This window comes from Branchiostoma lanceolatum, chromosome 2 (assembly GCF_035083965.1).
Source record: "Branchiostoma lanceolatum isolate klBraLanc5 chromosome 2, klBraLanc5.hap2, whole genome shotgun sequence".
Classification (NCBI taxonomy): Eukaryota; Metazoa; Chordata; class Leptocardii; order Amphioxiformes; family Branchiostomatidae; genus Branchiostoma; species Branchiostoma lanceolatum.
Window position 1 is genome coordinate 25,908,293 of NC_089723.1, and position 25,921 is coordinate 25,934,213.

The following is a 25,921-nucleotide window of genomic DNA, read 5'->3' on the forward strand; positions in this document are numbered from 1 at the left end:
GCTTATGAGCTTATCTAACGTTAAATGGCCAGCACCCTCGTATAAAAACACCACCTGTTGCGGTAGTGCTAACTATTAATCACCCGGCCCGCTACTGCCTTGAAGTGTACTTATTTGGTTTCAGATAAGCGTCGTGTGATTATCATGCAGGTGAACATATGTCAAAAAGACGATTCGATTCATGGGTGCGGACATCTGGACTTGACCATATTGAAGAAGGCACACCAATAATGTCGGAGAGCTAATAGCAATCTCAGGGAGAGACTGAAAGATGAGAGCCTTGTGTTTTAATGATTGTTCTTCACACAGTTAGTAAATGAGTGTTGTGTTCTGTAGTTGCTACGATCACTGTACCGTATTTGGCCCTGACCGTCAACTTGACGAACAAAGGAACCAAGGACGTTATATAATGTCCTTGGAGGAACAGAACAAACAAAAAAGAACAAAAGTCCGTAGGATACAAACCTCCGTGAAATAATTATGGTGTTTGCCGTGTGGACTGATGTGTTTGGTACCCTCTTTACCATGAATAAGAATTCCTTTAAAGCCTGTTTGCATTTATGTCCAGGTACATGTAGTTATCTATCATAACATTGGGAAGTAACCAAGGCAGTGACCTAACCTCTGCTTGGAGAGTAGCTGATACGTTCCAGTCAGCGAAAGCTTGTGTTGTACAGGCTACCATAAGGCGACCAACAGATGTTTTAATGGAGGCTAATATCGGTTATCATTCTATAGTTTTACATTGCCCAAAATCAACATCATGTCAAGACCTTACAGATCCTCACTGGTGCGGACATGCCAAAATACAAACAAATGCATCTAAGTGATCTGGAGTTATAGCTGCAAACATAATCTCCAAGCAGATCTATAGGTTGCTAAGACCGTATCAAACTGGCAGAGGAAGTACGTTTTGCAACCAAGCTCCTTCTTCCAGTTGGATACTCTTTGCAATCCATTGGGCCTGCTTGGAGACTAACAAACACACAAACCCAGGCAATTGCAATACCTCCGCATGAGGTGAACCTCGTCCACGGAGGTAATGAATACTAGTAAACAAATCTATGGCTACAGTCCAATCGATGATGCCGATTCTTCGCGCTGCGTATGTGTAAAGGGCGTCATCAAGCGGCTTGAGAAAAAAATGTGCAACAGTAATATTTCCAATGCGATTTTACATTGGATATTTTTGAATACATACGGGTCACTTAGTGTTATTTTCCCGCAGACCAAACATTAGTCTACACCGAGTGGTCAGCTAATTTTATTGGACCAATCAGCAGCGACAGAACAACGTTGACGGCTTAGTTGCAGTTCTACTTTATTCCGCTGTGTCGTCCTTGAACCACGGCGCCAATTCGAAAACACACGGTGGCGTCTAGTGTCTTATAGTGTCATAACTTGGCAAACGAGTGGTGCTGTTGCTTCCAGATATTTTGGAACTGTCAAAATAATACTGATAACTCTCCAACTCTAAGTGGGTGTTGATCTATTAATTAAAGCTGCGGTAAATGTGTGTTGCCTGTGAGTTCTGTGCCTCAGTGTCACTGGATATTTTGGGAAATCCTTCAGCCACCATCGGTCTTTAAAAGTATTTCGAACACCGATGTACTTACTATGTGTCTCTTTTCCGATGCCATTTTGATTTGGTCTACCCAAGGAGGCTCTACAAAACCTGCTTGTTGCATCCTGTCCTTGCAACGGTGCGGCCAGTGAAGTTCCCAATGCTGCAGTTAGCGGGCTAGAAAATAGAGGGCGCTAAAACATGACCGTGAAACAAGCTGAATTAATGTTGAATACGGACGTGGGCACGTGTGTGTTGTAACTATTTAGGGGTGTGGATTGCGTAAGAACAAAATAAAAATCCGTAGGACACAAACCTCCGTGAAGTAATTATGATGTTTGCCGTGTGGGCTTAGGTGATTGGCACCCTCTTTACCAGGAATAACTGTTTCCATTTTAATACTAGTATGTCCAGGTAGTTTATCATGACACTATGAAGTAACCAAAGTAGTGGTGTCACCTCTGCTTGGAGTGTGGCTAATTAGTTCCAGGCAGCGAAAGTTTGTGTTGTACAGGCTACCATAAGGCAACCAACAGATGACCTGATGGTGGCTGTAACACTCAGGATGGGCGTGTGCATGGTTCTATCATTTTACATTATCTAGAAATACTTCTACGGTGCTCCAAATAGCCAAGCATCACCGGGACCTCACTAAATGCCGACATGACAAAATGAAAACAAATGTATCAAACAGATCTTGAGTTACAGCTGGGAACACACAGATCCAGACTACTGCAATACCCCCACAGGAGGCGAACCTCCTTCACGGAGGTAACAAGAGGTGCAAAGTCCTTTCAGTAACTAAAATCTTTATTGCTGCATATGGACCCTTTACACATGGATGAGTGATTGAGTCACCTTATTTTGCACAAGACAAAAAACACAGAAGGGATACTACATGACTCATTGACCAACCTATCAGATGGTATGATTATATATAGCCATTTGACAAGTGTGGCATAACTATGACCGATCAAAGCTTAAAACAAAGTCACTGTTTTTGGTTAGTTTCCTACATCATAAGCCGAAACTACCTTATCACACTGCACTGCGATATTCACGGTGTTATATGAAAATCATGAGTAGGTTAGTCTGACGTAGCAACACATACATGACAAATGACAAGAGGTCTGTGGCCCACACCAGTAAGTTGTCCTTAAGTAGATTTTATACATTACAGAATGAGATAGACATTGCACTTCTGTAGCCCCATTACAATCACTATTACATTATATTGCTAACAACATGTAGAAACATCTACTGAATGTAAAACAAGCCAGCTGGCTATACAGAAACAAATGTTAATATTAAAGGTTGATTAAGGTTAGATATCCAGGTAATAAGATACGCCAAAAAAGCAGTTACTCAAGCAACTGGTTTCCAAAATCATATGCAGTAGCTTGAGTAAATGTTAACAAGGCCTACATACTGTATCATATCATTTTTTTCATATGAAACTTTAATTCAGGACTCTATCTTGCTGCATAAAAACATGTACATGTAACTTGAAAATCTTAGTAAATTTCGTGAGGAAGATTCAAGCTAAGGATTTTGGTCCATCTACATTTCACACCAGGACATGTTCATATTTTGCTGTTTGGTGAGGTCTTTCCCTCACAGACCTTGGCCTCTCTATTAAGTCTTACTCTGACCTTAGAAGCACTTCAGGTGAATCTATCTTTAAAGGTACGTATTGTAGAATCTGACCGATCAAAACATTACAACAAAGTCACTGTTTTGGTCAATCATAAGTTGAATCAAGCTTATCACACTTCACAGCAATATTCAGTGTATGAATGTGACTAAACCATATATATGTCTTAAATATGCACACTTTCCAATGCCGCTTGATTTGTCAACTGACAAAATGACACAAAAATGTTGGAAATTAGTTGCGAATGTCAATCTGAATGGAGATCTTTAAATTCAGAATTTTTGACGTTTTGGCACCAAAATTATACAATACATATCTGTAAGAAATGCCATTTGCAGTTGAGGAGGCACATGTAGTATGTTGCTCAGAGCCAAACACTATTAGTGTGCTGTTTGCAGCATTATGCGGCTCTACTCAGACAATCTCTTGAAGGTAGCTAGAGAATCCTGTGTCAATACTTGAGTTAGAATTACACTGAAAAAAGGTTATTTGGAGATATTGTTGCTTTTTTAAACTTTGTAATACAAAAAAATTACAAACGTAGAGGTATTTACTTAGTGAAAACGTAGAAACTTTTAAGAATTGCCACTACTGACATTCCACCCAGTCTTGAGGATTTTTTATAATCAGGCGAGTAGCTGTCAGCAAGTTACAAATGACGGGAGAGCACTGAACTATGATAAACTAATGTAAAACAAGTGAGGACTTGACTTTGGGGTATAGTAGACTTTTTAATTCTTAGTTTAGCCTCCCTTTAAGAATTACAAAAGTAGAGGTATTTCCTTATTGAAAAAGTAGATACTTTTAAGAATTGCTGCTACTGAGATTCCACCCAGTCTCTGGGGTTTTTGAGAACTTCCACCATCTTTGCCTCTGGAGACCCCGGGGCGGGGTCGTGGCAGTACTCCCACCGGGCCGCTAGGGGGAGCGACATCAGGATGCTCTCAATACGGGCGCCTGGTGTGGCCAGACCGAACTTCGTGCCTCTGTCATACACGAGGTTGAACTCCACATACCTGCAGTCCACGCAAAGAAAGTGTTACACATCAGCGGATCACTAGCACTGAGGAAACAAAGTACTGCAAATGTCTGCGATAGTTTTATTTGTGCGGCTTTTGTGGTGATCTTTTCACCGCAAATTCATGACACCGCGAGTATGCATCTCCAATGTATTACTGTTGTACAACAGAACTGTTTCAGATGCAAACTTAAAATACTGCGAAAACTTCATTACTCTTTCTACCATGAAATTTAGTCCCTATGAAAATATGAAAATAAAAGTCAATATCGAAATGCTAAATCATTACAAAAATATTTGTAATCGATAACACAAGTTATACTATATGTGAATATTGATATAAATACAACAGTGTACATGCACTATCTGTGATTCATTCATCTAAACATCAAAGGCTAGGTTGGCACTTTCATCATACAGTAGTAACAAACCTTCCACGGCGCAGAAGTTGCCATTGACGTTCTGCGAGGCCATAACCGTGCGTCATCTGCTTCTTCACAATAGGCACATAGGAAGGTAATACTGCATCAGCACAGGACTGGACAAAACGGAACGCATCTTCCTGCGATGGTTCGTCAACGTCATCGAAGAAGATCCCACCGACCCCTCTGCACTCCCCACGGTGGGGTATGGTGAAGTAATCATCACACCACTTTTTGAACCTGACAGGAGGGAAAGAATATGAACTTGGTGTTGTCCTTCTTTTTCTTAATTTTGAGACAGGAGAAAGTTTCCCACTATAAGAATATGAAATTCATCATGTAACTATCACCTCTGTGAAACGATAGGTCAGGTTTTCAGTGTGTCAGGAAGTGAGTAACTCATCAACCTTGTGTGACAACTGACACACCAGGTCAGGGGGTCAATGGAAGTGCCTACTAGTTCACGGGGAGGATTTGTTTGTCTCATTGTTTGCGTTTTGCAGATACATGTACATGTTAGTCATGCTCACTGTAGAGTGACAGGAAATGGTCAATGGATACATGTAATGTTAGTCAAAACCTTATTTGCATAATCAATGAATTATGATTAAACAAGACATACAAGGAATCCTCAATATTTCACAGAGGTATGAGATCTTCAAACTTTTGTTATGTCTGTCATTCACTAAGGACCAGTAGTTTGTTCTGAAGAATAATAATTTCATCCTTCAACGTAACATGCTAAGTGTTGGCACTGATTAGAACATGTTTGATCAGATACTTACTTTGGATACAGAGACTTGTCGTGTTTGTCACAGGCATCCTTAAGTGTGGAGTGGAAGTGCACGACGTCTTCTGTGTCCAGGTAAGACGGTGTCAGGTCCGTACCCCCTCCGAACCACCACTGCCGCGTGCCGTCCTCCTCCACCACCTCGAAGTACCGGTAGTTGAAGTGGATGGTGGGGACGTTGGGGCTGCGGGGGTGGATGACCGAGCTGACGCCCGCCGCAAAGAACGGGAGGCCGCTGTCGTCCTTGGTCTTGAACTCTTTACCCCTGGCCCGCATCTGTCGCACGGCGGCCGGAGGAAGGTTCCCCAGGACGATGGAGATGTTGACCCCGGCTTTCTCAAACACCTGTCCGTCCTGTAACACACAGCTGATCCCCCCACCGCCTTCCTTCCTCTCCCACCGATCAATGAGAAACTTCTTGTCACCTTCAGTAGATTCAAGCTCCTCGATAGCCTTACACACGTCGGACTGCACGCGCAGGATGAGCAGCTCCATCCGACTGCGCATGTCTGACCCCTGCTGTAAGGTAGCCATGTCTGTGATTGGCTGTGCCATGAAGACGGGTTCCAGAGTGGCGGCGAGAGTTTTCTTCCTCAGGTGGGCTGAGTAAAGCACGGCACCGGCGCCACAGGCCAGTCCTGCACCTGAGGAGTGCGTCATGAAAGGAAGAGATTAAAAGTGATATGATTTTACTTATATATGTTTATTTGTTGCTTCTGTGTTATTGTGCGGAAAGCAATCAAGCTGATAATTGGTAAACACATGGATTTTTATAGGATCCATTGAATATTATGCCAACAGGGTAAGATACTATCGTGGTCTAATTTGATTGCCATAGGGGAATATTTTTCTACTTTTACCAAAAAATGTATACGTATCTTTTCATGAATTGTTGTATAATGACAAAGACAAAGGCAAGAAGAATCTATTCTGCTCATCAGATAGGGGATTTTGTCTATTTTTACCAAATAAAAAGTAACCGTTATGACCTCCTGCCTCTGTAAAATATTGATAGCAGTAATAAAGATAACAACTGGTAGTTCAATAGCTTTCACCCAGCCACACAATGAAAATGGAATAGTCCATTGTAGGGAAATGTTTCATGATCATGATTCTGCTCGCCTTTCTAGTTTCCTCACTGTGAACTGTGGGAAGTGTAACCATGGTAACGACAGGCGTGGGATTAGGATCATACGTGGTGTACGTGCTGTTGTTACAGGCACGCTCTCACCGAGAAGGTTCGAAACACTTTTATAGTTCGCAGGCGTGCACAAATATAACACAGCGCTGGATGACAAAACCATATGTTACACTGAGGGACGATTTCTCAAATTATGCAGATACCGTTTTGCAATACACGGAAATTTTCGGTAAGGCATCAAGGCATGTAATGTTAACATACTAGTATGTAACTCTACTCTGCTCAATCGTGCCGTTATGTTAACATACTGCCGTTATAACAATCAGCTGTAACCCACGGTACATTGTACGCAGCTGAACAAATAAATAAATAAATAAATAGCTGTAACCCACGACCCACTCCCTTTGAACTTCACAGCTACTCACCGAGGATGACATATCCAGGCCGTATGTGTGGTTTGGCGCTGACTGCTGCACTTGAGCTGAACTTGCAGCTGTAGCGGACAAACCCGCCCACAGTCTTGGACCCAAGGCTCGGCGTTCCGCGACGGAGGACGCCCGCAAGCACACGGTGTGCACCCCTCATGATCTCTGAGTCCTTGTACTTGGTCGGAGTGGACACGTTACTACAGCGTCTAAAGACGGAATGTCTGACAGTCTGATGATACGGTATACTACTTCCTGTCTTGTAAGATCTCACCAGACGTGGCACAACGCACGTATACCGCGATTATTTACGCCTCCAGCAAACGTTTGTGTCAAGAAAGAGGTTATCATGTGCTCTTCCGGGTGTGCTGGTGACTTGACCCCTAACCTTAGGAGGGCGACAAAACTTCACAGCTAATGTTGTAACGTATTGCTACGAAAGAAATCTAGATAGAGTTGAAATAGTGCCACAAAATATGTTCAAACATTTTTAAAGATGAACTTTATCTGTAATAGTATTCAATTTCTGTTCTTTCTGTCCTTAGCTATAACTATATTTATCTTTACATGGTTGTTTGTCGCCTTCAAAGCGGCCACGATATTGCAATTTGTAGTATTATTGATAGGCGTCGTTATTGTCTAATTCCTAACTTACACCATGAAGCACCGGAAGGTGTATCATGTGTATAAAGCAATTTTCTCCTTGGAACAATTAAGTACATCGACAAAAGTTGCGAAGTCGCATTGCACTACAACTAGCTGTTTGAAAAAAAATCATTATGCTTCACCTCAGTTGAGGATGACTGTTTTAGTATTAGGCCAAGTCTAAGAATTTTCTGGTCACTACTGACAGCGTGTTCCTTTAAAAATCTTCTGAATAACCACTCATGATCCAGAAAAAACGGACCCTACCCTAACCCTAACCCTAACCCCGAGGATAATCCTGTACAATTTTGCAAAAATAATACTTATTCACATGCCGGAGCAAGAGTAATTGATGAATGATAAAGAGTGGATGTTAAAAAGGAACGTCCTACTTGGAATAAAACCCACGGCCTTCTGCTTGCCAGCTGATCACTCTACCCACTGACTGTATCGATTGCACTGATTCTTCAATTGGATGTTTACCGATTTCTAGGTAGTTTCTGTGCTTCCTGTCAATAAGACATTATTTGCACACGCGGATATCATTAATATTCAGGGCATGGTATGTGGCTGTTTATTATTATGATTAGAAACATGTTTTAGATTGTCTGCGTCGTACACTGGTGGCACGTTGTTACATGCGTCATCATTGATATCATTAATCATGATATATTCATGAATAATTACACCACAAACTGAGACATTACGTCAGACGTCTTTGCAAATATTCATTAGCCTTCACAATCTACATGCAGACAAAATGCGCTATACCAACTACTATGTTTCGTACATACAAGCCAAAACTCTGCACATGTAGTAAATGTACACACACAGTTTTGCATGACGATAATCTGTCATTTTGTCATCACGACAAACACTTTAGTCAAAATCAAAACACAATATTATCGTTCTGTTTGCATAGCAATAAGGAATATATAAACTTCAACATTTATACCATAAAGAAGATTGAGGATAATCACAATAGTGATAATACAAATGATGCCATAATTCACAATTTATGATATATACATGTATATATTGTAGTCCCTATACATACGAGATTTTGTGTAAATAGATAAATAAACATCTTGTGTAAGTGTGTCTATCTCCAAGATTGTACCTGCTATAACGGCCATTTACGATTCGTCTTCAGTCGCTTCATCGTCTGTACCAAGGCACCTTTCTAAATATTCTTCCCTCCAACCTTCGATGGATCCGGAATCACGTGTACCAACACCATCCCATGTCTGAGGTGTGCACACGTCCCTATGGTTTAACGTATTTGTACATCCGGTTATGTCATAAGCTGTCTGCTCCTGAGTAACAGATTGAATGCATGAACTCTCCATTCTAGAGTCTACAAAAGCCACCGTCTCTGTTTCCATCGCGTAAAGCGAAACCCCTGCTGTGGGCAACTCTAATTCAGCTACAGCGGCGTAAAATGTCAGAGGATCGTCATCTTCATTACTGTACATACTGCTTTGTAAAACTTGTTCAGACTTACTATCAATGTCCTCGTCTTTTATTTCCTCATACTCGTGTCCACAGGGAGAATCTAACACACAACTCTCGCCGCTTGCACCCTCGTCTGTGAGACAGGAGCACTGTGTGATCTCTGGCTCGAACGTTTGCGCCGTAGTACGACTCGTGTACATCGGGTTACTCTGTAGAGCTGACATGATCTCACATGTGCTCGGCGCAGGAAGGGTTGGTCTGCTGTTCTCACGGTTCTGATTGTTTCTTCGTCTCTTAACGTAGAGCAAACAAGCTAGGAAACATGTTATAAAAATAGGACCTGTAAATGCACATGCAGAGATTATTGTCAGACCCGGAATGCTTGTATTACTTGTAGTTCCGGAAACTACACCAGGAGATACAACAGTCTGTATGGAATGAACGAGTGGTGTTCCGGGCGTTGCCCCAACAGTATCATTCTGTATTCGTTGATCGAGTGCTCCATGTGTTGAATAAGAGGACGTTGTATTTTCTGACGTCTCCGTCCTTTTGTTCTTACTTTCATTGGTAGTAGCAGATGTACATGTATTTTTATTAGATATCGCACTCATTTCTGTAAAAACACTTCTATTCAAAACAGAGTCCCCCAGAAAACACTTCGCGTCGTCTACTTGATTTGTTGTAGATACGTTGAAGAATAAATTGTTATTATAACTGAGAACAAGGCATGCCACTCTGCCTTCGGCTTCAGTTGGCAAGTCAACAGGCTGACTTATCAGTGTCTTTACCACGACACTAAAAGTCTCCGGTCTTTGTGCGCCTGACTTGCTACTTCTTGAAAAATCAGGGACTCTTAAACTGGTTCCTCTCAAAGTCAGACGTATGCCAGCAGGCTTTTCCCATGCCTCCCGGCATTGGGTTAAAAAAGACGAGCTCACCTGTTTTTCACTATCCTCCGCTATGAAGACGAAAGGAGAGGAAGCCGTGAACCGACCGGACCAAAACCTTTCCGAGCGTGGATTACACAAGTCCAGACCGGTCAGGACGTCATGTTTACTTCCCGACGTATTTAGCCAATCGATGGCAAACCTGTCCTCGGCGCGTTCGTACTTGATACGTAACACCCTGCCGACAGCCTGAAATCGTACCCACTGCTCTGTGTTGTCACAGTTTCCCAGCACAACACTCCAGGCCTTGTCACGAACAGTATGCGCTGTGCTGGATACAACAGGCTTTTCCCCCCTGAAAACGATTCTAACAGGGTTCGGCAGAGAAAGGAATGCCTCTCTGCGCAAACAAACCAAGTCGTTGTTACTCAAGTCCAAAAACTGCAGGCGGTTCAAAAACTCAAATGCTTTAGGCATAGTCGTTTCAATATTGTTTCCACTTAAGAGCAGTTCTGTTAGAGAGTTCAGCCCGATAAACCACCGACTACGCACTTCACGCAGTTTGTTACCACGCAGATCTAGCGACTCCAGCTGGTACAGATTTTGGAAACATGCGGGGTCTAAACTATCAATGTTATTGTCAGAAATAGAAAGTCTGGTGAGGTGGTTATTTCTCGGTGAATGTGAACCACAGTACCAGTTACTGGGAATGTGTTTCAGCATGTTATTGTCCAAATTCAGATTTTGCAACTCCCGAAAGTCTTTAAATGTAGCGTTCTCTATTTGAGTTACCCCCACATCAATAAGAAACAGACTTGTGAGGGACGAAGAGTCGAGAAAAGCCAGTTTTTCTGACGATATTTTCCCGTACTGTAAACCTTTCAAAGCGAGCCACTCTACACCAGGATAACATTTTCCCGTTGGCCTGTTTGCATTTTCAGCAAAAGGTCTGCGACACAAAATACACTTCGTTTTATCTCTAAAGGACGGACCGTCCGGGTTGTTGCTGCTGACCATCTTGCTGTGTGGTACGCAGTACATCAGTAGTCTTCTCTGGCACATGGGAAAGCACAGCATATATCCAAAGACATGGGGTACCGTGGACAAGGCAAGAAGGATTAGGATGCCAAATCTGTGCTGAAATCTCGGATTCATTGTTATGAACGTTTTTTTTCTTTCAACCAGAATATGTATCTTCTCGTTTCGCAAACCGTCAGTTGCTTCGAGGGGTCCTTTACTTTCACCGTTGAAGCAGATTTGTGTTCTTAAGAGTGTTTTTTTTTCAGGTCGTTGCAAATGTGTCCGTATCGTCAAGGATGAATAAAATCCTACTGGTCTTACGCACAAGAACGTATGTACTTGTGTTCAAGGTGCGTCCAGATAAAAGAAGCGAGCTTTTTACCTGATGTTTGGTGAATGTACCGAATGGCCTGGTGACTGTTGCACCTCGACGTAGCTTTGCCGGCCGCAGGGATTGCGCGGAGTAACCGGTGCTGCAGCTGTACACGTACAGTACAGGCTGATGTAGCCCACAAACGGAAGGGCACGCGGAATATGAGTTACTTACGGCCCCCGTAGCTGTCTTTTTCGAACGTTGTCCAATATTTGATACTATTTCTGTGGTGGTGGTCAAAATATACACAATCATGTGCCGTACTTTAGAATAGGACGTGTGTTGTTCACGCTGAAACGATAAAGTAAAACTATATCCACTCACTTTCAATACACTCAATATGTACCAAAGTCCAGACTAATTAAGGAACGTTGTGGACATGTGCCGCGTGACGTATTGACCATTTCCGATAAAAAAATCACCAATGCATACAGTAATTAGGTCATGCTAATTTGATTATATGGATGACATCCTCTGGGAACCCCAAAACTGATGCGAGCGTGCTAATGAAAAGTTTTGCAAAAAAAGTGGCCGTCATTATGAAATCTACATGGTCAGCAAGGTTGAACAAATGACAAAATACACAGAGTATGGTATGGTGAAAAACTGATTCTTCGTTTTCATTTATTCACATCTTCTTCTTTTGCTTTAGAATTGATTTTGGCATCTATATCTATCTATAGACAGTACTGGGCAAAACCCGGTTGGGGTGTCGCGCCCAGGCATTCGGTGACATTAGCATCGTTTTCCAATGTGTTTTTTTGGCAATTTACGACATATATTTTTTTATTATTTTGCAGCTGCTTTGTACGATTTAGACAGTATGGTCGAAAATGGGGGGGGGGCGGACAGAAATTGATGCGCGTACGGATGTCGTCCATATCCATTTAATCAAATCAACATGGTCTTAGGTCTGATGTAAAGTTAGCAAAAATGTATGAAAATACAGTCTGAAAAGATCAATACAAGGACCAATTTGTCCAAATGTTCAAATTTCTCTAACACAGCAAACGTTTGGTCGTCACAAGCTCCAGATATCAAATCAAGATCATGCATATGTTTGGTCAATAAAACAAGGAAATTGTCTGCGCCGCATCTGATAATTAAAGAATGCAACCAAATGGCCCCTTTGACAAACTGGGATCTCAAACTTTGTGTCAAAAAAATATAAACTTATATTTTTTTACAGGTACTGAAAGTATCGTAACCTTTAAAACGTTCGCGGTGGCTTTGCAGTTGACTAGTTTGGGTGCCATCCGATTACTACCGGGGCTCCTACACTCGCTACCCTGCGAAAAAATTGATTTTTTTTCAGGTTGTGCCAGTATAGGCTACTATTTGATACCTCCAAAGCAAATTAAATACTGTAGCTTATTCCTTATTTTTGAATAAAGTTTTGCAGCATCTCGTCAATTAGTAACATGGGTCACTAACCGCTAACTGGGTCATTTTTTTTCCTTTTTGATAAAGCAAAACATGAATAATCAATCACGGGTTGTGTTTCAGAGCAATCAAAATCATTTCAACGCCCACCCACAATATAGTGTTCATCTGTTTTCTGGTAAATGGATCATTTTTGTCATAATGATGGCACACGTTACCTCAAGAAATTCTACCTGCTATGGTATGTTTTAAGAGTCGATTAAAGTATGTATGGAAACCAAGACACCAGAACAACACATGTGGATCCATTCTTTAAGCCATGTTCGAGTGATACATAACAGTGTCGCAAAAACGGTCGTAGAAACCCTCAGATTAATGCATGCTTACTTTTTGTGCTAAAACGTCAAGATATACTTCAATCTGAAATGATTTTGTAATGTGTCGACGTGTCTGCGAGTTAAAACATACCATAAAGTTGGGTCGATTTGAGTGACGTGTACATGTATGATGTGCTCAACACTCTTACTCAAGACTACATGGGCTTTCGACGAATGGACCACTGGACCAAAATGGCATTCCTTCAACATTTGCGTATTCATGCCCTCCTTCATTTGGACTTACGTTACACTGTACACATGTGTGAGAATTTGAAGTTGTCAGCATTGGTAGAAGCCGTTTATCATTATTATAAAGATGGACCAGACCTGCCCATTACCTTACATACGTTTAGAGTTGTGGATAGTTAGACCTATTGTGAATACGGCAAAAGTTGGAAGAACGCCGTTCTAATTGTTTTCCGCCATGTTTTGGTCCAGCCACTCCCTGAGTTCGGTGACGCGGGCGAACACGGCGGGCCGCCAGGTACTGCAAAAGGCGCTACCCCATGACACTACCCCCACCAGCTGCCACGCACCGGCCCTCTGGCACACCAGCGGGCCGCCGGAGTCACCCTGGGGACACAACAGAGTAGGAGAGTCGGTTAAAACCCCGACACACATAGCCGACCATGGCCTCCTCACCAAGCTTTTTCAGGCCGTGGTTGGGAGATGGTCGTGAGGAAGGTCATTTGTGGATGAAAGTATGTGAAAATATTTTTCGTGTACTCTCGATTTGTACGGTATCTCTTCATAGAGTGGGATGTCCCTGCGGCTCAACTGCATGATAGCGGTTCATCACAGTTGAGCTCCTGGTTCCATTTTTTGTTTGTAACTGCAAGACGCCGGTTCAAATCCTGTGACAGGGTACCTCGGTTTAATTGGGGTTGCACCCGTCTTTCGGAAGGGACATAAAATGGGGTTCCCGTGTTCGAGGAGGTGCTCGAGCACGCTAAAGGGGAAGGGTTAGCAACTCCTCCCTGTAAAATTAAAACATATATCCTGCTGCAGAAACAGCAAGGAAATTTGCTGACATATGTGCCACTAGGCACAACAAGGTGAACAACAACACATAGCCTACCATGGCCTCCCGGCCTTCTCCAGGCTGTGGTTGGGAGCTAGTCGTGATTAAAAGGCTAATCTGTGGTTGGTCGGCGTGGTTGCCTAGTAGTTTTTAAAAGTCGACTGCACCAGTCGAATGTACATTTTGAACAATCAAAGTCGGAAAAGTTATATTCATCAGATCATTGCTATAAGAGGAGGTAGATTAGAATTCAATTCAATTTCAAAATGGATTCCAGCCTACTCCCAACCTCCATGATGCAATTTGCCAACTCAGATTAACTTTTATGCTAATAAACTCTTTCTGTTGAGAAGAAACAGAATCAAATTGTACTTGCCTGGCAGGCGCTGGTACCGTCTGCGCCTGCGCAGATCATACGGTCGGTAATGCTGGATCCCCAGGTGTTCCTGCAGGTGGGGGTACTCAGCAGTTCGGTCCGGGCCTGCTGAAGCTTCCTGGCTGTGCTGAAGCCTGGGCAACAGAAAAGGGGCTAAGTCACGCACAAGTAGCCCCCCTACCACTGGACCCGCGGCACGTTGGTGACCTCGCTGCGACCGAGCGATTTGACACCCCGCTAAACGAATTTCATCGATTGGAAACTTTTTACGCTTTGTGTGATTTGTTGTCTTTTTAATCAAATACGTTTTGCATGATATTCCCATTGTAGAGTCGAGGCTAAATCAAATTCAATCTAGGACGCAGCGAGGTCGCCAACGCGTCGCGGATCCAGTGAGAGGGGGGCTTTTTAAGTTACCCTCTACGCAGATGACGTCGTAGATGCAACTGAACCCCTTTCCACTACAGACTGAGACCTCGCTGCGACCGCTTAGCGATCAAAGATTTCACAAATTGCTGAACGAATTTCAAAGATAAAGAACGATTCTTTTTACGTTTCGTGTGTTTTAGTAATCGTACTTCCATATCTTGTATCATTACTACAATTATGAAGTCAAGTACTGTCGCTCAGAGATCGCCGTCTGGTTGAAATAGGGGCCTTAACAGGCCTTAACAAGCATATTGACATCAGAATAGATGGGTCCTTAACTACAAAAAACTACCACCCAAATTTCGCGACCGTATAGCTTGTGCGAACCGGAAGTTCTGTTGCAGTACCAAGGAAAGCCGCCAGGGGACCCGAAGTCTAACCATTTCACCGATAGGACATGACATATATACAAACAAACATACATACATACAGGCAAACGCTACGAAAAGCATATCCTTCTTGGCGAAGGTTATCACTTATCTCGTGCATCCCGGATGCTGACGTCAAGCACATTAAGAGTTACCTCAGTATGTGATGTCTAATACCATTACCCACCGAATCCGCTCGTCCTTCCCCAGCCGGAGACGTAGCAGTCCTCCTCGGGACCGAAGGAATCCGTAGCGTCTGGCAGGCAGACGGGGCTGACCGTTTCGCCGATCCGGGCGGGAGTGGCCAGCTTGACCAGACAGATGTCGTAGTCTGGGGCAGAGTCAGTTGGAACATACTGGGGATGACTGATGCTCTTCTCGATGCGAATCCGCTGGGTGATCTCGGAGTTACTGTCCCTGTCATGCTCCCCCAGGACGACAAGGTGGGCACTGGGGCTGAGGGATTCGGAACGATGAAGTAAAGTAACAAAAAGACTCCTTGTACACAACCAAGTGTTTTATTAAACAGGCGTTTCGGTAACCGTCTGTCACCTTCCTCAGGGCAATTCTGACTGGTTCACATTGCGCTGCAGCGATAGGTGTCACTGGTTAATATACAGATGCGGTCCGTACATACGTATTTACTTTACATTTAGGACAGCATCTGTAAGCAACGACACCTATAGCTGCAGTGAAAGTGAACCAGTCAGAATTGCCCAGAGGAAGGCGACAGACGGTCAACAAAACGTCGGTCTAAGAAAACACTTGGTTGTGTACAAAGAGTCTTTTTTTATTCAGTAACTTGCCAACTTGATGACACCATTCACGAGGGTACGAGTAAATGTTTGTAGTGAAAGTGGTTAGCACACCAGAGATTGTAAGTCAAGGTATATCAAACTTCATCTTGACTTGGAAGTTGGAACTGAAAGGTGTTCAGGAAATGAGAGAAAACGTACTTGGGTTTACAGTGAGCTGCAGTGATGACCCAGTTCTCTGTCACAAGAGAACCTCCGCAGAAGTGGTCACCGCCAGAAGTCTGTGAGGAGTGACAAACAGTCGTGTAAAAACAGACGTAACGCATAGATACATAGCACCTGTTGGCTCTCTTTGTACCACTGCCACTTGTGAAACAAAATCCCATCCCATGTATCCCACACCTCCGTATCTTTTTAGATTTTTGGTAAATTTTCTACAAAATATAACACAACCATGTGCATTTTACGCATAACAATCTCCAATCTCTAGCACATGCCATCCTCGGGTTCCTGACTTTTGGCCATGTGCTATTAACGTTTATTTCCTGCCGGCCCGCCGAAGAACTTCCGCGCAGGCCAGCTCAACCTTCGCTTCCTGCCAGTCTCCGGTTACAACTCTGCGCGATAACAAACTTGGACCCGGGCAAGCGGGAACAAATTTGAGCACATACACACGTTTTCACTCGTTCAGGTCGTACCTGAAGGGATATCTGCCAGGGCCAGGAGTGGGGAATGGCCTCTTGTCCGTCGACAATGCGGTTCTGGCCGGGGAAGTCCCGGGGTTGAATGCGGGAGATTCCACACCTGCCTGCAGTGGGGGCTGTACGGGCATAGTAAAACGGACTTTAATAGCATAAGATTGGCTTTATAGTGTCTGGTATATACTATATGCTCCTAGGCTTGGTTGAAACACTAAGTTTAACCTGTGTGATTCCACAGCTCCTCTGCGTTATGACTTCGTAATTTCCTATCATGCACTTACTAACAGTAAGTACTCAATCACTCAATCATCAAGGTAATTGACACATCATTGGTAGAAAGGTTTTTTTGTTCAGTTTTGTGAAAGTCCCGGGGTCAGGACATCTCAGTTGGGGCTGTACCGTACTATCGGAAGGGACGTAAAATGGGGGTCACGTGACCGTGGCGAGGAGGTACCGCGAGCTAGCAACCCCTCCCTGTAAAACCAGAGCTGTAAAACTAAATTTAAACCCTGCTACTGTAACAGCAAGGAAACTTGCTACCCTGTATGCCAGTATAGGCAGTACACACTGGGCAGTACAAGGGTCTGAACAAACAAACGGACGAACATAGAGAACTTGCCATCAGTATTCAGTGGCGGGTCAGTAGGAGGCAGGGTTATGACGACGTCATCAATTCGTGTGTACACAGCAAAGAAGCCGTAGTCTGTTTTGTCCTTGTTTGTGGTGAAGACCAGCCGGACATCGGAGACAGTTGTAATCGTCTCCGGCCTGTCATCTCCACAGTACTCGCCTGAAAAAAGATACCAAAGGAATTGCACATTTATATGAATATCTTTCTATATATAAAAAAAATGGATGGGTAGACTGACTGACTGACTGACTGACTGACCGACCGACCGACCGACCGACCGACAGACAGACAGACCGACCGACCGACCGACAGACAGACAGACAGACAGACGGACAGACCGATTGACGGACTATGCTGACTACTTGAGCATGATTAAGGAATTATAAAGATCACAAGGAGACGTACCAAGCTTGTTGTCGCCATCGTAGACGGTGATGGAGTCACGACATTTGCGGTTGAAGAACCAGCCAGTTTTTCCTTCCAGGCTGAACTCCTCGAAGCTGATCGTCAACATTCGGCCGTCGGCAGGAAAGACGTACTCGCAGTTCAGGTTGTTCGCGTAGTTTTCTGGGTAGTCCGGGGAGGACGCTTTACCGACGTCACCCGAAAAGATTCCTCCGCATGCTGAAAATGAAGAGTAACAGAATGTTGATTGCTGTGAATCTAAACATGTGTTACTTCCAAATTGATAGTTAAATTGATTTAAGGACACAATATGCAAAAGATACAAATAATGGAAAAAATCTGAGTGACTATCGCACCACTAGATGGATGAGAAAGGACTTGGTTTTCTTTCGGAAGGAACCAGTGTTTGTGGAGGTACCTCGAGCACATTAGAAGGGCTAGCAACCGCTCCCTGTAAAAATAACGTTATACCCTGCTACAGAAACAGCAAGGCAACTACGTGGCACTAGGCGCTACAAGGGTCTGAACGGACGAACGAACTGACCCGTGCGTATGAAGGAAACGAAGAAGCCTGGTGCTTCGGTGTTGTCATCGGAGGTGAAGACGATCCGAAGTTCAGACGAGGTGCTGATGATGCCTGGGCTGTCATCTCCGCAGTACTTGCCTGTGGAAGAATCGTGATGGTTGTTAAATAATTTGATAAACATGACTCCGAATGCACACTGTGATTGCGTACGTAAGCGGGTCCACATGCGGTGTGTGTGTGTGTGTGTGTGTGTGTGTGTGTGTGTGTGTGTGTGTGTGTGTGTGTGTGTGTGTGTGTGTGTGTGTGTGTGTGTGTGTGTGACTTGATCATGAGGTCCGGTGGGTATGCCCCGTGTTATATAGCATAACGAACAATCTAACAACAAGTGCTACACTCACCAATCTGGTTGTCCCCATCATACACTTCGACATAGTCGCGGCATGTTTTAAACAGCCACCATCCGCTTTTCTCCTGTAGTGCGAAGGACTCGAAGACGACCTGGGTCACCTGGCCAGGTTCAGCCGTGAAGACGTACTCGCACCTGAGGTTCGCTCCGTAGCTGGCCGGGTACCCGGGTGACGTCACCTCGCCGGCTGAACCAGAAAAGATTCCGCCGCAATTTTGGGCTGTGAAGACGGGAGAAGTTTAGACTAGTTACGGTTATACTACATTCTAACCCGGGCCTCGGCCGGGCTGTAAGCTAAAACGACGTGATTATCAAGAAATATGCACCAACTAAGCTCATGAATATCTTTTTTTTACGATTTACATGTTTTATGGGCTTTATTTCGTTCCCGCAAACTGCATGCCCGGCCTAGCCCCGCTTTGGTGATGTGACCATAGCGTTAGTTAGGCCTTTTATATAACATCCTACGTGCTTATCTGTGTATGATGAAATCTGTTGCATTTACATAAACACGGAAGTTCATGATGGAGGCAGTAGACCAGTCACTTTATACCTACTTTTGATGCTACTAAATCAAGAAAGTTCTGTCTGCAGTAAAAGATTCTCAAGGAATACAATTCAGAGACGTGTATGAAAATTGTTAGTATTTTAACTACAGTATATCTAACGTTGTAGTCATTTTGATACACTTTCTAAGGATACTCAATCTTTTCAAGAATCTCACCTTCAGCAGCCTTAGCGGCTACAAGGACGGCCACTATCATCATGACTTGGCCAATCCCCATTGTCGTTTCTTGACCTTGCATGAAAATAGATTACCGGTACAGAAGTTAGGTGAATTATGGCTGAGCTATACTGTTTTCGTGAGGAGTAGGGGTTCGTTGAAACGATTGACACATAATAACAAACATTACGGTAGACACGTGACCAAGAAACAGACTTGTCAATCCCAAAAATATGTTTCTTTTTGTTTGTTTATTTGGTTGTTTTCCCACCAGCCATATTTACGCATGACGCCCCTCCGTATGGTTTAGCCCAGCCCGCCTCACCTGTCCATGTTTCCCATTAATGTTCACACGAGGATTTTGTCTACTTACATAGCTGTCCTGTCCGCGTCCCTTACTCTGACGTTCTCCATGTTCAATACAGTTTATTTCTCCATTCGCCTTCGATTTAGCTCTTTGGCCCAATGCGCTATTTCTCCGGCTTCTGTTACACAGATACCAAGTTTTAAATCAAGCATGTTTTCTTATCTAATCGTCACCTGTGATAGTTTCAGTCCGTTATCTGCTCTTTTGCTGTCTAATTCTATATGGTGTGGTCTATCATCTATGCTAACTATCAAGAGTTAATGCCGGCTTACTGCTGAAGATGAATGTTGAACTTTTCACTCACCTGGGCGATCAAAGTTACAGTTATTTGCTGTTGGGTAGAAGACAACCTCTCTCTCTTCTGATCAATCTCACAATGACGCAACGAGACTGTGAATGTACAGATGACGTCATTGTCGTCGCTGCAACCCGAACCATTTCCAGCCGTCCCATAGGGGTGTTACCATTTTATTTTATCTTCATGTACGGAACGGTAACTGTTTACTTTGGGAAATATTCGTAATAATATATCTTATCAATGTTTTTCCTATGCTATCTCATTTGTGCACGTGGTTTAAAGCTCGACTTGCTGGCTTTGATTTAGCAAGATTTTTTACACCTCTAGACTCCCCCTTCTGAAACAAGTAGCTAGTACATGTACTTATTAACATATACTGATCCCACGCAGAAATATGATACATTAAAATGTCTTTCTCACGGTGTGGGCTTTGTAGGGTTTGACTAACTGTTTTGAATATTGCATGTTGGGCTTCATTCACCAATAGCCTTTTCACATTGTATCAAACTAGACTGGATAGTACCAATCAAAGGAAAGGTAGAAAAACAGCCTAATAAAACTGCCCAGTCTGTTTGTGAGCCATAAAACATTTCGACAAACACTTTGGTCCATCGATATCGATCAGGAAAATCATAGAACAGTTTGATGGAGCATGATCGGAAGGAATCGACTGTAATTCGTAGTCGTATCGATAGATGACGCTCCTACAAGTTGCTTTTGTCAATGTGTCCGAGGATATGTGGTAGTCTTTTAGTATATTTAAAAGCTAAAATATGGCATTTCCAGTGCGAGAATAACATGTATTTCTTGTGTAACTTAATGTTTTATATTTATATGGATGTTCAGAAGTTTAAAAAGTATGATACCATTTTGCTTTTATGTGAATTATCATTATGCACAAAGAAAAGCATGATAACCGGTGTTCGGTTTTTCGGTTCAACACCCTCCTCTCATTCAAGATGGCGGTACCAGTAGAAAAAGTCAAAGTTCTTGTTCTTGGCGATTCTGGGGTGGGGAAGTCGTCTCTTGTACATCTGATATCCCAGGGAGAAGCCATGGGGAACTCTGCATGGACGATAGGGTGCAATGTAGACGTCAAACTGCACGATTATCGAGAAGGTAATGATGTTTCACCGTACGATTCCGCCCCCCTCCCACCTCAGACAACATTTTGTTGTTGGCCTGTGACATTATGTATGTAGTAGATCTTTTAACTCTCTGTAACTTTTTTACGTGTTCTCATGTGCCAAACTGATACATAATGTACCTACTTAGTACCAGTATATAAGGTTAAACCTTTTAACTGAGTCTTGGTGAGATATCTAAATTATGTCTTATCTGTTCCACATGTCCGCTTGAGAAGGGACGCCACACGAGAAGACGTTCTGTGTGGAGCTGTGGGACGTGGGAGGTTCCATCAACCACAGGTGCATAACATCTCACCTCATCTAACTTCCTTGCTTATGAAGACTCAAACCAGTGCTTGAAATACATTTTTTCGGCCAGGTTGCCCAGGCGACAACCTGAATCAAAAGCCGGGTTGCCCCATCATCATTTCAAGTTATTGGTCTCTTCAAACCAACAACTTATCCATTATCTAACTACAGTACTTAGGTTAGGTTTTATTGTATCAAGTACTGAAACTGTGCCACTACTGTTGCCAGCCTAGTTTTACATCCATGATATAATGGCTTCTATAATTAAGCAGTTAATTAGATATGGTCACATTTAGAAAGAGCTGCTAAAATGAGTAACTGTACAGAGGCCTGTTGTATCTTTGTTGTATGATTGACAAACTTTTTCATGTTCCCTTCACTGCCTTTCCAGTTTGAGTCACAGCGTGTTCTTCAACTCAGTCCACGGCCTCATACTGGTGCATGACCTGACCAATCGCAAGTCTCAGTCAAACCTGCGCCGGTGGCTGGGCGAGGTCCTGAACAAGGATGCCAGGAAGAAGACCAACGGGGAGTTGGACTATGACGAGGAGGTGTTCTCGGAGAACCAACTCCCGGTGCTCGTGATCGGGACCAAGATGGACCGCATTCCCGACAACAACCTGGAGGAGGTGTTGTCTCGGAGCTCGTCCGTGGCGGGACAGTGCCGCGCAGACTTCATCAACCTGGACTGTATGCAGAACAAACACCTCGCGGCGGGAACCACGAACGCCGTGAAGCTCAGCAGGTTCTTCGACAAAGTGGTGGAGAAGAGATACTACACGCCGGACACAAGGGGACGACTAGGGTCTCAAGAACGCAGACGACCACCGTCCATGACAAGGACTTTTAGCCCAACATTTCTGCAGGAAAAACTGGACTGAAGGAGACATACTTGTGTCAAAAAGAGTAGTTCTTTGATTTTGACATCAAACCGGGATCCAGATATAGCTGTGACATTGATTGATAGAAAATGTATGTCAGTTTTAATATGTGCCAACATATTTTTAATTACTGTATGTGTATATTGAATAATCATATCTTATTTGTGTAGAACTTGTAGTAAGACACATTACCTGATATATTTTTGCCAGGATACAGTTTTTCTCCGATCCATCAAGGTAACCTCTTGTGAATAGCACTGCTAACATGGCAAAGCACATTATATGGGCATTTCAAGACAGACATAGATGTCTTTGGTTGGTGTAATGTGTAATGTTGTATACTAACCGTTACTAACGTAAGTAGTAACATGCATGGTTCAATGGATTTATTTACTGATAATATCATAGACTCAGAATATATCAGTGCCCTCCATTGTTTCAAAAGACATTGTTCAACAGCACATGTCCTATAGTGGGATGTACACTGTTTCATATGCAGATGTTCTGATATGTTTGACATTGTCATAAACATGGTACCTCAGGAATAAAGGCATAATTTAAATGGAGACTATATAGTTTGTGTCACTGAAGCGGTTTTCTGATAACCATTGTTAGCTGTTACGTAATGTGAAAAAAAGAAATTGAATTTTGTTTCTTTGGACATGTTCTAACCATAATTATTACAGAATCATTTGCAGCCTTAGTGCTGAAGGACCCCCACCTTGTACAATGCTGTACTCTCCCTAGCCTTAGTACTGATCGACCTTCCCCTCCCTGTACTATAAGGTAGCAGAACACAGTATTTTGCAGGGATTTCTATAGTTAAGGACCACAAACTGACTCACATCTACGCAGATAAGATTATAGTTGGGTGTACAAGAGAAGCACAACAACTAGATATGTTTAACTTGAGGGTACACTCTACAAAATAACTGAAAACAAAAGTTGTGTTTTTAAGAATTGATGCTTTCTTTTGAATGGGGTCATGTGGAGGTCAAATGGAACTGCAGCCAACTCACCCGGACAGTCAGCTGTAAGGCTGGGGAGGGTCTCAGTATTGTCATGTATACGCAATCATGCGCATTTATACATCGAATGGGCAAACTTCACAATCTTATTCATACAATCTAAGAGCTGACTCATTATACTACCATAGTTGTTCATGCCTCACTACCTTTCACCAGAAACAATTCTATGAAGTGTTCAATTTTTGTCGCACTACTTTTTTACCACCACGTCATGGACTTGAGGGGTCACGGATAAACACTGTTCTGCTACCATAATGTACCCTCCCAGCCTTAGTACTCAGGGACCATCCCAACCCTGTACTATCCTATACCTTTCCTTAGTGCTGAAGGATCATCCCCACCCTGTACCCAGCCTTAGTACTCAGGGACCATCCCCACCCTGCACTATCCTGTACCTCCCCTTTCCTTAGTGCTGAAGGACCTTCCCCCAACCTGTACTATCCTATACCCTACCCAGCCTTATTGCTGAAGGATCATCCCCATCTTGCACTATCCTACACCCTCCCCAGCCTTAGTGCTGAAGGACCGGTACCTTCCCCCACATTGTACTATCCTATACCCTCCCCAGCCTTAGTTCTGAAGGACCTTCCCCACTCTGCACTACTCTGCAGAGCAATATCAAAAGGATATTCCCTTCCTCCCTTTACTACTTCTTCAAAATTGTAGCATGTCAAGTCCTGATCGAGCATGCCATGTTCAAGTGCAGGTCGCTAGATGGCGCTTTTGACACGTGAGCTGCTGAGTTGGTCAAGATGTTGCCGAAAATAATGCCTTATTCACTGTAATTACCTGTAACAACAGCTCAACTTTGTGTAAAGAAGAGTGGACTCATTCCTCAGCTAACCGCCATCTATCTCACCGCAGTCATCCCTCAGTAAGACACACGGAGCCGCATTGTACCCGTTTAGAACTTTTATTCAGCCTGTCAAGATGTTGCCGAATGGCTTATAAACTGTAGCTACCTGTAACAACAGTTCAAATCGGTCTTTGAATTCCAATTTTGGTATTTCAGTTCAGTTCATAACTGTATGGCAAATTGTAGCCATGTATAATTTTGTTCAGCTACGGTTTGAAAGACGGGAGACTCGGCTTTACTTTGGTCAAACTTTTACACTTTATGGTAAAACACTTACACTTCCTTTGGCCTCCAATACTTAGTGTAGATACAGTATTACAGACATCTTTGTTTAATGAACGTTGGTTACAGCAATATAAGCACTCAGTGGTGGTCCGTTGCATTGGAGAGGTAGTTGCACAAGCCTTCGACTGTCATGGGCAACGAGTAATTTTTCAGCTTATTAGTTTTGGAAGAAATTTCGTTTGAATTCCGCAGCATCTACAGAAACTAACGCTTTTCAGTTCCATATTTAATCGCTAGAGGTCGTCCTTGATACGTGAACTGGACTACCTTGGCCGGACCAGAGGGTTATTATGATAATAGGTCCCTCTGCAGTCTGCCATTTCACAGAGCCGTCCCCAGTCTGTGCCACGCCCTGACAAGGGCAGCTATGTCACCATGTCTGTGGCGCATGCAGTTGGGGTCGACATCCACTTCGCCTTCTACACCTTCCCCAAACGGGGACTATTTTCTCTCCAAGCTTCCCCGAATTAAAGAGGGAAAACACTGTAGTAAAATGTGCTTCTTCCTGGGCGGGGAAAGCATTTAAGAGAATTGAATTCCTTGTCATTGTCGTTCTCATGTCATTTGCGTATGGTCGTTCCGCGACAGTCGCTCCCCGCTATCTCATATTGACGGAGAGACATTTGGGCTGTTTTTTTCTGACAATTCCGCGGGAAGAAAGTAAAATTCCGCCTCCTACCAAAGAAGAGGCCAGTTTTCCCGTCCGGCCGGCGGACCCTGAAGACGCGGTGGCTAGAAAAGCAAAGGTAATGTTATGAACATGAGATATGACAATGACACGGCTGTGCATATCATTCTGTCATGGCGAGCTATATTACCGATATGGCGGGATGTTATGCTGATAAGTGCGCGGCTGTGAAAGATGGGGTGATTTCGCCGGGTTGACTGTGATATGGGGTCCTTTTATGGGCGATTTAATGTCTGGTTACGACAGGGGACGATCCGATGAAACAATGAACACGCTCCGTACCAGAATGGGTGTGGTGGGGCGAGAGAGAATCTCACAAATCTCACCGTATGGAGGATCACTTCATAGCTGCATTAACAATGCGGCAATATGATAGCGCTTGGCGCTGTTTTGAATTAGAAGTTTCTTCTATTCTATTCGTAAAGATACTCTTTTTAATTTACATCTATCTTTTATTTTGTTAATTTACATCTTAGGGCGCTTGAAAAAAGAAGCATATTTTGAGAAAATATATCTATATGGTTATAAAGTAATGTTATGGCGAATGCTTTTCGACATATCTGTGATATCATTCTAAGTGTCATAT

The 25,921-nt window shown here is 43.3% G+C and overlaps 3 protein-coding genes across 4 annotated transcripts; 1 reads left to right on the plus strand and 2 right to left on the minus strand.

Annotated features, from left to right (window-relative positions):
* Positions 1-2,356: 2,356 nt before the first annotated feature.
* LOC136428220 (oxygen-dependent coproporphyrinogen-III oxidase-like) lies at positions 2,357-7,413 on the minus strand. The gene is made up of 4 exons (XM_066417560.1): positions 7,015-7,413; positions 5,444-6,092; positions 4,668-4,898; positions 2,357-4,234 (listed from the first exon to the last, which is right to left on the minus strand). Exons 1-4 carry the CDS (start codon positions 7,172-7,174, stop codon positions 4,036-4,038), a joined length of 1,239 nt encoding a protein of 412 aa, XP_066273657.1. The 5' UTR covers positions 7,175-7,413; the 3' UTR covers positions 2,357-4,035.
* Positions 7,414-13,075: 5,662 nt separating this feature from the next.
* LOC136428221 (ovochymase-1-like) lies at positions 13,076-21,010 on the minus strand. 2 transcript variants are annotated; one of them, XM_066417562.1, is made up of 11 exons: positions 20,168-21,010; positions 19,497-19,571; positions 18,765-18,992; positions 18,385-18,504; positions 17,841-18,059; positions 17,424-17,594; positions 16,802-16,923; positions 16,305-16,384; positions 15,536-15,804; positions 14,552-14,685; positions 13,076-13,727 (listed from the first exon to the last, which is right to left on the minus strand). In XM_066417562.1, the coding sequence occupies exons 2-11, from the start codon at positions 19,555-19,557 to the stop codon at positions 13,563-13,565; spliced, it is 1,569 nt and encodes a 522-aa protein (XP_066273659.1). In that variant the 5' UTR covers positions 19,558-19,571; positions 20,168-21,010; the 3' UTR covers positions 13,076-13,562. The 2 variants fall into 2 exon arrangements, with proteins under 2 accessions (XP_066273659.1, XP_066273658.1); XM_066417561.1 differs by having other exon boundaries at positions 19,497-21,010.
* A 56-nt stretch (positions 21,011-21,066) lies between these two features.
* Positions 21,067-23,044, plus strand: LOC136428223 (rab-like protein 3). The gene is made up of 3 exons (XM_066417563.1): positions 21,067-21,280; positions 21,525-21,588; positions 21,989-23,044. The coding sequence occupies exons 1-3, from the start codon at positions 21,121-21,123 to the stop codon at positions 22,476-22,478; spliced, it is 714 nt and encodes a 237-aa protein (XP_066273660.1). The 5' UTR covers positions 21,067-21,120; the 3' UTR covers positions 22,479-23,044.
* The last annotated feature ends 2,877 nt before the right edge of the window (positions 23,045-25,921 follow it).